Below are 14,359 nucleotides of genomic sequence, written 5' to 3' on the forward strand. Positions count from 1 at the left end.
GCTCTCTGAAGCAGGGTATTTTCCCTGATAGATTGAAGTATGCCATTGTTATACCACTGCATAGAAAAGGGGATACGTCTGACGTCAACAACTACCGCCCAATCTCTCTTCTGACTGCCTTATCCAAAATTCTTGAAAAAGTAATGTATTATAGATTAGCTTCACACCTTTGTAAAAATAAAGTTTTAACAAAATGTCAGTTCGGTTTCCAGAAGGGTTTTTCAACGGAAAATGCTATATATACTTTCATTAATGAAATATTAAATCCTCTGAGTAACCAGAAGTCACCCACTGGGATTTTTTGTGATCTATCAAAGGGTTTTGACTGTGTACTATATCATGGAATACTTCTAGATAAGCTCAAGTACTGTGGTATGAATGGGACAGTGCTCAAATGGTTTGAATCATACCTAACTGGAAGAGTGCAGAAAGTTGAAATAAACAGTTCACATAATATGCAAAAAACTGGTGATTTCTCAAACTGGGGAACAATCACGAATGGGGTGCCGCAAGGTTCAGTCTTGGGTCCTCCACTGTTCTTAATATATATTAATGACTTGCCATTCTATATTCACGAAGATGCAAAGCTGGTACTTTTTGCCGATGATACAAGTATAGCTATCACACCTGACAGACAAGAATTTCCTGGTGAAATTGTAAATGATGTTTTTCAGAAAATCATTAAGTGGTTCTCTGCAAATGGGCTCTCATTAAACTTTGACAAAACACAGTATATACAGTTCCACACAGTAAATGGAATGACCCCATTAATAGATACAGACTTCGATCAGAAATCGGTAGCTAAGGTGGAATATTCAAAATTTCTAGGTGTATGCATTGATGAGGGGTTGAACTGGAAAAAACACACTGAGGATCTGCTGAAACGTTTGAGTTCAGCTACTTATGCTATTAGGGTCATTGCAAATTTTGGCGATATACATCTGAGTAAATTAGCTTACCACGCCTATTTTCATTCTCTGCTTTCGTATGGCATCATATTCTGGGGTAACTCATCATTGAGTAAAAGTGTGTTTATTGCACAAAAGCGTGTAATCAGAATAATTGCTGGAGCTCATCCAAGATCATCCTGCAGCCACTTATTTAAAGAGCTAGAAATCTTCACTGTAGCCTCACAATATATATATTCACTTATGAAATTTGTTATTAACAATCCAAACGAATTCAAAAGTAATAGCAGTGTACATGGCTACAACACTAGGAGAAAGGATGACCTTCACTACTCAAGGTTAAATCTAACTTTGGCTAAGAAGGGGGTAAATTATGCTGCCACAAAAGTCTTTGGTCACTTACCTAATAGCATCAAAAGTCTGACAGACAGCCATATAGCATTTAAAAGGAAATTAAAAGAATTTCTTAATGGCAACTCCTTCTACTCATTAGATGAATTTTTGGATATAGTAAGTGGGTAATTCCCCAACCTCAAACAAAAAAAAAAAAAAATCAGTCTCATGTAATATTTTGTCTAATGTAATATCTTGTATATACATCTTTTATTAACCTGACATGTTCCACATTATTACGAAGTGTCATATTCGTAATCTATGGAACAAGTACTAATCTAATCTAATCTAATCTGTTGTCAAAATATTTGAATACATTAAACTAAACTGGAACTGCTAGTATTTACTGAATTAGTACATTGTCAGAATGAAAAATAGGTATGCACTTTATCCTACCAAAATACCTATTCTTGATTGTTGTGACCAAGTGCTGACAAACCTGTTTTTGGCATAGTGCAGGCTTTAATACTGCATGCAAGTACTTGTTCTTGGTAAATAAAGAAATGTCTGTGCAATGTGATGTATAAATGTTCATGTACTACTGTAGTTGTATCAATTGACTTGTCCTGTATTACTTGTACACTGGTTGTATAATATTGATTACATATACAGGACCAAATATATAAAATAAAAATAACAGACATTAGGATACTATAAGATGGGTTGGAATGACATTGACAAAATTATATATAAATGTTTAACAACAGACAGCTCTAAGACGAAGAAAATCAACAGATCAATTTACTAACGCATTTGCAACAACCTTAGAACAGCTTCTATGACAGTAATTTGCAGTAAGTAAGTAAGGATCCATGTAAAATCACTGTAGCCATATGTTTATATAAACTGTGTATGATGACACAGATTATAAGCAAATACGTTTAAAGCGAAATAAATATTCTGTTCTATCTTAGAGCTTGTATGACTGGTTCAACTGAACTTTTAATGAAGTTGTAACACAACTAGAAAGAGAATAAGACTTAATGAACTTTTATCTGTTAGAGAATCTAGACGTTAAACACTTATACTGAATTGCTCATTTACAAGCTTAGACTAATTAGTGCCAAAAAGTTGAGCGGCTTTTAAGTGTAGCTGCCATCTTAGTACCAAATGTGAAACGTATGAGGCCAGCTGGTGCCAGTTTTCAGCACATATGGAGTTCTCGTAATACTGTTCGGCAAAGATGCATGAAAATAAGCTTTCATATCGAAGTCTTTGCTTTTTGTGAATGTTTGCGTGTGTGTTGTACTGTATGTGGAGGCGCGTACTGTTTGTGTTGTGGAAAGGTGATGAGTAAATGAGCCGAGTAAAATGTATTGGAGTGTTTCTTTTACGTTCAGCTAGCATCGAAAATAATACAGTACGATTTGCAAGGTACGTTGAAGAGCGGAATATAATGGCAGTTACAAATTACTTGGAACTATTGGTAATTACAACCATTACATTTTTCTTGCTGCGCTGTCATCGAGTTCATGCCATTCTTGGATATTAGGTGGCGTAGAGCTTAACAGTCTTCGTTTTTCGGCCGCAAAGTCACAATTAGCAAAGTTATCAAATACACATATGGTATAATAATAAAACTTGCTGTGCTTCGTTTTGGCTATGTGCTCGGTACATGGATGTGATTTACTTATGTCTTTGCTGTGTTTGCTGGCAAATTACAGATTGCCGTTGAGCTATATTATTTGGATTTGACTTTTACCGGCGGTAAACGAAAGAACGACCACGTGTGTCCTGTACGTGGACTAGGTGCTTTAATTTCATAATATTGTTCCCTCTGCGAAATTGTCGAGAAATGAAAAAGATTCAAGTAGTATTCATAATCATCCCTAGAAATTGTTGGAAATGCGCGAAAGAGGGTTCGTTCCATGTGAAGCGACCTAAATTTAAACAAGGTCCTCACTCGACCCTTCCCAATTTGATGAAATGGTTATTGTATGGATTTTACAGTAAGCCACATCAAATTGCATATTGATAATTTGTATGCTGCAGCCACTAGCCATGCATCTGTAAAGGCTAGTTTTTGTTGTTGTGACGGATATGAATGACTTTCTGATCGTTATTTTTTGGTCATGTCCAGCCAGCTACCATGTTACAAAGCTTTACGTGTTATCCATGATTAAAGTCAATTCAAAATACTTATTCCTCTATTTTGTCTGGTTTTCAAAAGACTATATCTTACAGAACTTATCTCAGATATGACTTTTTTTATACCGTGAAAAGAGATCATTTTGCTTATCAGAAAAAGGGTAAGTGTGATTCCTTTTTGAGACAGACCAGTTCAAAAAATGAAATATTATAAAATATGCTTTGGTTGATATGAACAAAGAGAGAGAGGAATTTTTGAGTATGTACATTTGAAAATGATGTAAAATATGTAATGTTATTAGTTCTGTTTCTCTTGAAATGAAAATTAATATGACCAACTTTTAATTTTTAGAAATATTTATCTGTTCATTTGGATTGTTTCGTGCTATTCTGGAATCCATCCAACTCGATGGATGTTCAGATTAACATTTCAACACACTGTATCAAGACTGAGCTAATGAATTTTTATGTTAAGAAAAACTGAGACTCTAATAAAAGGGTAACACATTTTATATCATATTGCATATTCAAAAAGGCCACGTATCCTTGGTTCGTAATAATGGTGAAGACATTTTTTGTAACTTCATTATTATTTTTGAACTGATTTATCTCAAAATGAAATAAACTTTTTTTGATCAAACACACTGTCTTTTTAATAGAACAAAGAAAAACCAAATCTGAAATGGCTTCATTGAGATACATCCTTCTTTTTTTTTTTTTTTTTTTTTTAAAAAAAGAAGGGAGAGAGGGAGAAAATAAATATTTTGAATCAACTTAAAGTTCATAACTCATTAATTATTTGAAACATCAAGATGCCACTTGTAGAGTCTTATGACAAGCTGGCTGACTGAAAATGAGGGGAAAAAATCAGCACCAGAAAGTCATTCTATCGTAAACTGAGTGATGTGGCACAGTGGTAAGCGTTCAGGAGGATAATAGTTCAAACCCACCATCCTGGTTTAGGTTTCCATAATTTCTCCAAATCACTTCAGGCAAATGCCGACTTCCTTGCCCAGGCAAATGCCGGGATGGTTCCTTAGAAAGGGCACAGCTGACTTGCTTGATCATCCTTCTCTAATCCGATTGGACCGATGGTCACACTGTTTGGTTCCCTCCCCTAAATCAGTATCTAAAATGTAAGTGGAATCATCAAGTTTCAGCATGGGGGTCACATCAACAGGAGCATTAAAGTACACTTCCTGATTTATTCATATGTCTCAATATGCAAAAGCTAGCCTTTACAAAGCATAGCAAGTGGCCACACCACACCATTTATAAAGCTGCAATTTGGTGTGGCTGCATGTAAAATCCAACCACTAAAAATTTCATCAACATTGTGAAGAGTCAAGTGGGGACCTTGTTTAAATTGAGACCACTTGACATGGAATGAGCCACGGGGATTGCTGGGTGAAGTCAGTTTGCTGTTTGGGTAGTGAAAAGTGATGAGTTTGAACTCATGTCGTAGCTGAGGAACTAAATTGTACAGGAAAGCCAGAAAATTAGGATGGTTGTCAAAGAATTGATTGTTGTGTTTGACAATATTTTATGTAAATTACTTTGATGACCTGGTGTGCGTGAGGAATAATGTGGGTATTACTGTTGTCAACAGCAAGTATTGTGAGAGAGGGGAACTTGGTTTCCAAATGAGACACACAGTGCATATCATCAACATTTGAACTAATGTGCAGATATTTTCAGTGTGTTATGAACACAAAGGTAAATAAGAGTAAGAAATGAAGCAAAGTGTAATTACCCTATAATTCCTTGTTCCTTGGCAGGGCTCCTCCCCTTATCCCTCCTCCCCAAATCATTAACAGTCTGTTCTGACAATTGTATGGTATACCTAACAGTGTATGGTGTACCTATTTCAAAGACAGAGTAGCTTTGCCCTTCCAAGCTGTTTGCTGTCTATGATAAAATAAGAATGTAATTGGCAAACCTCTCAATTTCAAGCCATCCGTCAATGGAGTTGACACACGTGAGATAAAAGTACACGATCTTATTAAAGTTTATTCCATAGTTTGAGCTAGTGGAAATGTAATGAATGTTCTCAGTAATTTTAGTTCATTAGAAGTGGTGTAAAATGCCACTTAATGAACATCTGGCAATATGAGAGAGAGATTGCTACTCACCCTATAGCAGAGATTGCTACTCACCCTATAGCAGGGATGGTGGGTTGCAGATGGGCATGATGAAAATACTGCCAGACAAGTAAGGTTTTGGCCAAAAAAGGCTTACATCTGAAACAAACACACACACACACACACACGCGCGCGCGCACAAATGCCACTCACATACACATGACCACAGTCTCTGGCTGCTGAGGACAAGTGGTGTGTGTGTGTGTGTGTGTGTGTGTGTAGTTCGGATGAAGGCCTTTTTGGCTGAAAGCTTGCTTGTTTGACAATCTCTTTATTGCGACTCACCTTCCCCACTACATTGTGAGTAGCAATGTATCCTTTTCATAATTTTGTTGTTATTCTATCCTGCATTTTCCATTGCTTGATTATTCCATATTTTCTCTAACTTGTAGCTTTCTGCCTGATAGACAGGAGTGTATGAGGCACATGAAATACAGCTTCTCTTTCCATAACATTTTATTTGTTTAACAAATTTAATTTTAATTGTGATGTAGATATTACAGTACCACAATGGGCAACATAAAAAGACGTGTGGAGGACATAATAAAATCAGCAGAAGACAAGAGGCTATACAGAGGTCTTGTCTTGCAGAATGAAATGAAAGTGTTGTTAATAAGTGATCCAACAACTGATAAGTCTGCTGCTGCTCTCGATGTCAATGTAGGTAAGGTAAATTTTTAAACAACTATATAAAACATATTTTTTTTTTAATTTGGCAGTAAATGTATTGTTTTTGTAAATTATTGGATATTTAAATGGAACATAGACAACATGCAGCTGTAACAAAATGTCTTTTATTTCCCTCTAGGTCACATGAGTGATCCAGACCATCTCCCTGGTCTTGCCCACTTCTGTGAGCATATGCTCTTCCTTGGAACAGAAAAATATCCATCAGAAAATGAGTACAGCAAATATCTTTCCGAACATGGGGGAGGATCAAATGCATGCACATTTTCTGACCATACAACTTACTACTTTGACGTGGTACCGGAATTTTTGCCTGGTGCTCTGGACAGGTATGGCTTTCCTTTATTTCCAATACTTCACTATTTGTTACTGTTTTAGTTTTGTGGATGGTGGACTGGTAGGAAATTTAGGCAACAGTATCATAGAGTATGTATTTACATACAGTCATCTCTGGGCACTGAGACCGAACTCAGGGCTTAGTGCCCTGATCTGTTGTTATTTCATCTTGGATTTTCCAATGTTGGATGCTTAAAAACATTGTACAGCGAGCCTCATCCAGTGTGTACCGATTTGTTTCTATTACTGGCACCTGTAAGTCATTTACATTTATTTGGGATTGTATAATATGAGTTTTTGTAAGATAAAGAGTTACAGTAAAACACCTTTTTAGCAACTCACAGGGTACCCAGGTATTTTTTCCTTAAGTAGATGTTTTCATTAAATGGAGTTTTTGCCTAGGTACATGGAAGGAGTGACTGAATTGTGATTGAAGCATGTTTAGGTGATGAAAGATCTATTTAGTTACGAACTTACCAATACTCTACGATAAATTTAAAGACAGCCTACACGTATATCACACTTTTTGCAGAAAGCATTTCTTACTTCTTAAAAACAAGCAAGAATTGTTCGTTTTCTCCTTCCAGCATACAGTAATGATAGAAGTTGTTGCTCCAGTTGGTTGATGTTTGTTATAATTGACTTGCCGACATTAAATGATGAAAAGTAGTTCCTGACATTATCCAGCCCTTGTACAGCAGCTGCAACAGCCTACTCCTCCTCCTCCTGTCCTCCTTTGTGGTTGTTGCCACCACCACTTCCTACCTCACTGTGTTCTTTCAATAGAATTTCACATATCTCACTCGCTTTCATATTGAGTGTAGAAGTCAAAACATCATCGCAAGAAACTGAGTCAATGTATATCACATCTTCAGGAACATCTGTGATTCTACTAAGTTCTTCTCATGGAACAATGTCACCTTCATTGGCAGCCGATGTACCACAACCAGCCTTTTCAAAAGAATTTAACACAGTCTGATGCATTACACAGTTCCATGCAGCAACAAACGTGTGGCCTGAAAAATGTTAAGTCTCATCACATCCTTCCTCTTGAGGAATGTAATAGATTTCTAGATGACTGCTACCACGCATTTTGCTTTAACAGAGAGTATTGTACCCAGGTCTAAAGGCTGATATGTGCAGTTTGGTGGAAGAAACACAACATTAATATTTCTCAGAAATAATGCTTCCTTTGGATGTATAGGGCAGCTGTCGATCATAAGTAATATTTTTCTAGCTGCTGCACCCATATTGACATCTAAATGCCTGAGAAATCTTGTAAAGACTTCTGAGGCCACCAGGCATTGGTGTTGTACTCGTAAGAATATGGTGGTGTCTGTTTTTAAAATGCCTGGGAGTTTTACATTTCCCTATTATCAGTGGTGGTAACTTCTCACACCCTTCACCATGCACACACAATAGCGCGGTCATTCTTTCTTTACTTATCTCCAAGTTATTTTTCTCCATTAACAGAATAAGTTTTCACAGGAAGTAAATTGTAACAAATGCCTGTTTCACATGCATAACCCTCTATTAATTTCAGAAATGTAGTGTTCTTCCAGCTGTTTACTTTTCTACTATCACAGACTCACTCTTTTCACTTACACTGTGGAACGAGAGATTGTGTTGTTTCTTAAAATGATCTTGAAGTAATTTTTGTTGAAAGCAGGGAAGGATTACATTGTTCTTACGGGATTTTCACCAGGATCGAGGGAAATGTTTGTCAAAAGTGGCATTTCTTCAAAAATGGCTTCTTTATTTTGTGGTTTCACTGCGTAAGTGTATTCCATTATTCTCCTGGCTTTGTCTGGTATGGATGTTTCGGAGACCTTTAGCAATATATATGTATCATCAGCAAACATTACAGTGTTCTGAAGAGCCCTCCAGTGTAGTGGATGAATCACTTAAGTAGATGAAGAGCAGGTGCATACCAAGCATCAAACCACAGTTAATGTTTCTTGACTCTAAACTTAGTCATATTTTTGTAACATCATTTGTTAATGTGACTCTTTGTATTCTACTGTTAACATGTGACCCACAAAGTAACAATCAAAGTCATTGGCAATATCAGAAATAGGCAAACATGCTAATTTTTATTGTTTAGTTCTACTAAGTTCATGAGATTGCATATTGCCTCCTAGTAGACAAGCCTTCACAGAATCCAAACTGAGCTCAGAGGTTATTCTCAGAAAGATAGTTCAGTATACTGTTCTAAGTTACCCTCTCAAAAGTTTTGAGACAGTAGGAAGGAGGGAGACGGGACTATAATTAGAGGTTAGTTGCTTATCCCCTCCTTATAAATGGGTATTAGTATTGCATATCTCAGTCATAAGTGTTGCACTTTGACACTGATTAGTTGTTATGGTAACTCATGGCTGCGACGACCAATTCAGCACAAGTTTTTAGTACTTTGGCTGAGGTATCATCACAGGAAAAAGAGTTACTACTTTTTAGTGATTTAACACATTGACATCTATGTGATTACTCTGCTAATCACCATAAAGTGCCTGACAGAGGGTTCAGTGAACCACCTTCAAGCTGTCTCTCTACCGTTCCCGTCTCGAACAGTGTGGGAAAAATGAGCACTTAAATTTTTCTGTGCGAGCCCTGATTTCTCTTATTTTATCATGATGATCATTTCTCCCTATGTAGGTGGGCGCCAACAGAATGTTTTTGCAATCCGAGGAGAAAACTGGTGATTGAATGTTCATGAGGAGATCCTGTTGCAACAAAAAACGCCTTTGTTTTAATGATTACCACTCCAATTCACGTATCATGTCTATGGCACTCTCTCTCCTATTTCGCGAAAATACAAAACTAACTGCAGTACTCCAGAATAGGGCAGACAAACGTGGTGTAAGCAGTCTCTCCATTAGACCTGTTGCACCTTTTAAGTGTTCCGCCAATGAACTGCAGTCTTTGGTTTGCTCTACCCACAACACTATCTATGTGATTGTTCCAGTTTAGGTTATTTGTAATTGTAATCCCTAAGAATTTAGTCGAATTTACAGCATTCAGGCTTGTGTGACTTATTGCGTAATTGAAATTTAGCAGATTTCTTTTGGTACTCATGTGAATAACTGCACACTTCCCTTTATTCAGGGCCAATTGCCACTTTTTGCACCATACAGATATCATATTGAAATCATTTTGCAATTTGTTTTGGTCATCTGATGGTGTTACAAGATGGTAAATAACAGCATCATCTGCAAACAATCTAAGAGGGCTCCTCAGATTGTCTCCTATGTCGTTAATATAGATCAGGAACAATAGAGGGCCTATGACACTTCCTTGGGGAATGCTGGATATTGATTCTGTTTAACTAGATGACTTTCTGTCTATTACTATGAACTGTAATTTTTCTGACAGGAAATCACGGATCCAGTCACACAACTGAGGTGATATTCCCCAGGCGTGCAGTTCGATTAGAAGACACTTGTGAGGAATGGTGTTGAAAGCTTTCTGGAAATCTACAACTATGGAATGAATTTGACATCCCCTGTTTATAGCACTCATTACTTCATGAGTATAATTGTGTTTCACAAGAACAATATTTTCTGAATCTATGCTGACTGTGTGTCTTCCTTTGAGGTAATTCATAATGTATGAACGCAATATGTTCCAAAACCCTACAGCAAATCGACAGTAGTGATATGGGCCTGTAATTCAGTGGATTACTCCTATTTCCCTTTTGGGGTATTGGTGCGACTTCAGCAATTTATCTGTCTTTAGGTGTGGATCTGTCTGTGAGCGAGCGGTTGTGTATAATTGCTAAATATAGAGCTATTGTATCAGCATATTCTGAGAGGAACCTGACTGGTATACAAGCTGTACCGGAGGCCGTGGCTTCATTAATTGAGTTAAGTTGCTTTGCTACACTGAGGATATCTACCTCTTATGTTTCTCAACTTGGCAATTGTTCTTGATTGGAATTTAGGGATATCTACTTTGTCTTCTTTGGTGAAGGAGTTTTGAAAAACCGTGTTTAATAACTCTGCATTTGTGGCACTGTCATCAGTGACTTCACCGTTGTTATTGCGCAGTGAATGTATTGATTGCGTCTTGCCACTGGTGTGCTTTATGTATGACCAGAATCTCTATGGATTTTCTGCCAGGTTCCAAGCCAGAGTTTCATTGTGGAAATTATTAAAAGCATCTTGCATTGATGTACATGCAGTCTTTTGAACTTCTACAAAACTTTGCCAATCTTGGGGATTTTGCATTCTTTTAAATTTTGCATGCTTGTTTCTTTGCTTGTAAAATTGCAATCTGACCCGTTTTGTGTGCCATTGGGGATCAGTACCATCAGTTACTAATTCATGTGGTATGTACTGTAGCATTACATGGCTAATCGTCCTTGTAGCCCTCGAAATCTTTAAGAAATAATCTTGTGGGGATGTTCATTACAGTCGGCTATACCTTGTCACATGAGAGTAGGAGAGTCAAAACTGGTAGTAACCCGTGTCTTCATCTCAAGTCGAGATTTTTTTGTTAGAAGGATCATACTTTCCGAGTTGCTCGAGTGCGCAGACAAGTTGTAGTCGAGTGCAGGTCCTCTGTAATTTTTATGAATGGATAGAACTAGTAATTCACAACCCGGAGTTGGTTTACAAAATATTCTAGGAACCACGGCCAAACTTTGTTACAAACAAACTGCGTGCAGACTTTGAAATATCGGGACGAAATTTGAGATACGTGGTGGATTAAGTGACACTGACCATGATTTATCGATATTAACTTTATAATAATTATAAAAAAAATTATCGGAAGGGATAGTAAGTGTTCTTGATGCTTAAAGCAAGTGTGAGTTGATTTACTGTTTGAATAAAACAGATATTAACCACAAAATAGTCAGCTAGTTGATTTGTTGCTTAGCAACCCATAAACAGATTGTGATAGAATTACAGGAATGATCATTTCAATCATTAGTGACCACTACACACACACACCAGAAAACTAACTACTCTCGTTGTGAATGACATTTGTAACCGATTAGTTTTGTTTCAGCTCCTTGGGATCAATAAACTTCATCCAAAGTTGGAACCTTACAAACTCTGTCGTGTTCCTTCAGTTTGGTAGAAAGATAGACATTATAGTCAACACTACTATTTACTTTTTTTTTTTCAAAAAGAGAACACTTACCTTTTTCTTTTAGAGGAATGTTTCTGCTTCAGTCCTCAATCTTCTCAAAATGGAGATAAGGGTGACACTCACACATAGCGTTATATTATCGTGATCAACCACACACGTGTCCCCTTTCTCCCCCTCTTTTTGTGTTGAAAACCCTGAGATATAGCTACAGTACGGAGAAGGAAGAGAGGGCCAAAAAGGGGAGGTCACAGTATCTCTCAATTGCCGTCGATACTATTTCTTTGAAATAATTCCACATCTTTTCTATGCTTACATGCTCAGAATGGAAGTAGTGGGGACTGTGTCTTAAAAAGGTGTTACGAGCATTTTTATCAGCTTTTTTGTGATCTCTGTAAAAGAAGAGTTTTCAACTCTGGTGTCTGGTAGTCGACCATTTTTTGTCTCCATGTTTTATTCTACTGTAAGGAAGAAATTAATTTAGTAGCCCATGATGTGAAATTCATGTTATCTGACTCATTATCATTGTCATCTGAGGGTTTCATAAGAGTCGCCTTCCTTTGTTTCATACGTGATAGTGCTCCAAATTGTTCTTGCCTTGTTCATGAAATTTTGAATTTTTGTGTATACTACAGTGCTGTTTGTCGAGCATTTTTTACTTTGAATAGAACTAATCATCTGTATTAAACACCCTCTTTCTAGCAGCAACATTATTTGATCACTGATGGTAGCCACCCTTTTTCTTGCTTTCCACTGTAATTTTCAGTGTAAATGGAAACTTGATTCAATATTTTATCAGAATTTCTCATCTGGTGTGTGTCCTTGGCAAACATTGTTCATCTAGTAAATTCTCTTTGAATTGTGCCTGAGTCGACAGTTGCAATTCAGCAGAAATGTAATTTCACCTTCTTAGCTATAGCTTGCTGTTAGAAATATTTCGCTGCCATTTGACCATCGATGTCAGATATGTCCTTTATCATGAGAAAACATCTATTTTATTAAAGTCAGAATGATGGAAAAGATAAATTGATACTCACAACGTAGTGGAAATGTTGTCGCAGATGGGCACAACAAAAAGACTACTAATCAAGTAAGCTTTCCGCCAAAAGGCCTTCTTCTGAACACAAACACACATCCCCCTGTGGGTCCGGGGGTTATAATAGTCCCAAGGTATTCCAGCCTGTAGTAAGAGGCGACTAAAAGGAGTCTCACACGTTTCGGCCTTTATGCGATGGTCCCCTGTAGGGTTTGACCTCCATTTTTCAAAATTTTCCTGAAGAGCGAGCCAAATGGGGAAGGGCTCCTTGCATGATGCATCATGTCCATCATGCATTGAGACATGGCATCCTTCGTCAAAGTGGATCTGCACTTCTGCTCATTCTCCAACTGTTAGTGAAGTCACCCTCTTGGGTGCATATTTTTCCATCAACTGTGCAGTATCGTTTTCTATGCTGATGATGATAATGGACTTGTTTTCTTGGTTGCACCTGACATACAGCATGGTAGCCAGTGCGTTGTGGTGGGACCTCCAAGTACCCTGTTGGTTGTAGCTCCCTGACCACACAGGGATCGTTCTGCTGATGCCTGCACCATTAACTCTCCACATACAGCAAGGAGTAGATGCCTGTCATTCTGGGGCATCGGGGCTCCTAGCAATGGCCATCCTGCTAGGTGGCCTTTGCTGCAGCTGGGTGGCGCCCGTGGGGAAGGGCCACTGGTCGGAGAGGGTGGCATCAGGGCAGATGACATGCGATGAAGTGTAGTAAATCATCTATTGCTGGTGATGAAACACCAGCAGTCTCTTAAGCATTCATGTGCTCAATTCAACGCACAGAAGTATGACCCCAAATCGTTCCCCTCGGTGGCCACACCTTAGGAGGAATGTCAGGCTGAAGATAGCAGTGGCTCTTACTCGCCCCACTACCTTGTATGTTCGAGAGCTGATGGGGAATTTTTCATGACGATACAGCCTCAGATTTTTGTTGAGCCCTTAGAGGACAAGTTTGGGGAGGTGGAGTGCTTGTCCAAAATGAGATCTGGGCCAGTCTTGATCAAAACAGGATCCTCTGCCCAGTCTACATCTACATCTACATTTATACTCCGCAAGCCACCCAACGGTGTGTGGCGGAGGGCACTTTACGTGCCACTGTCATTACCTCCCTTTCCTGTTCGCGTATGGTTCGCGGGAAGAACGACTGCCGGAAAGCCTCCGTGTGTGCTCAAATCTCATTTTACATTCATGATCTCCTCGGGAGGTATAAGTAGGGGGAAGCAATATATTCGATACCTCATCCAGAAACGCACCCTCTCGAAACCTGGACAGCAAGCTACACCGTGATGCAGAGCGCCTCTCTTGCAGAGTCTGCCACTTGAGTTTGATAAACATCTCAGTAACGCTATCACGCTTACCAAATAACCCTGTGATGAAAAGCGCCGCACTTCTATGGATCTTCTCTATCTCCTCCGTCAACCCGATCTGGCACGAATCCCACACTGATGAGCAATACTCAAGTATAGATCGAACGAGTGTTTTGTAAGCCACCTCCTTTGTTGATGGACTACATTTTCTAAGTACTCTCCCAATGAATCTCAACCTGGTACCCGCCTTTCCAACAATTAATTTTATATGATCATTCCACTTCAAATCGTTCCGCACGCATACTCCCAGATATTTTACAGAAGTAACTGCTACCAGTGTTTGTCCCACTATCATATAAT

The 14,359-nt window shown here is 38.2% G+C and overlaps 1 protein-coding gene across 1 annotated transcript in view; it reads left to right on the top strand.

The window, feature by feature from the left end:
• The first annotated feature begins 2,518 nt into the window (after positions 1 to 2,518).
• The window catches only part of LOC126416083 (insulin-degrading enzyme), a 186,671-nt gene continuing 174,830 nt past the window's right edge, over positions 2,519 to 14,359 (top strand). The window contains exons 1-3 of the mRNA XM_050083571.1: positions 2,519 to 2,675; positions 6,025 to 6,194; positions 6,339 to 6,546. Coding sequence (XP_049939528.1) covers positions 2,599 to 2,675; positions 6,025 to 6,194; positions 6,339 to 6,546 — 455 coding nt within the window. The 5' untranslated portion in view covers positions 2,519 to 2,598. The remainder of the gene's footprint in view (positions 2,676 to 6,024; positions 6,195 to 6,338; positions 6,547 to 14,359) is intronic.

Source organism: Schistocerca serialis, chromosome 8, assembly GCF_023864345.2.
Source record: "Schistocerca serialis cubense isolate TAMUIC-IGC-003099 chromosome 8, iqSchSeri2.2, whole genome shotgun sequence".
Classification (NCBI taxonomy): domain Eukaryota; kingdom Metazoa; phylum Arthropoda; class Insecta; order Orthoptera; family Acrididae; genus Schistocerca; species Schistocerca serialis.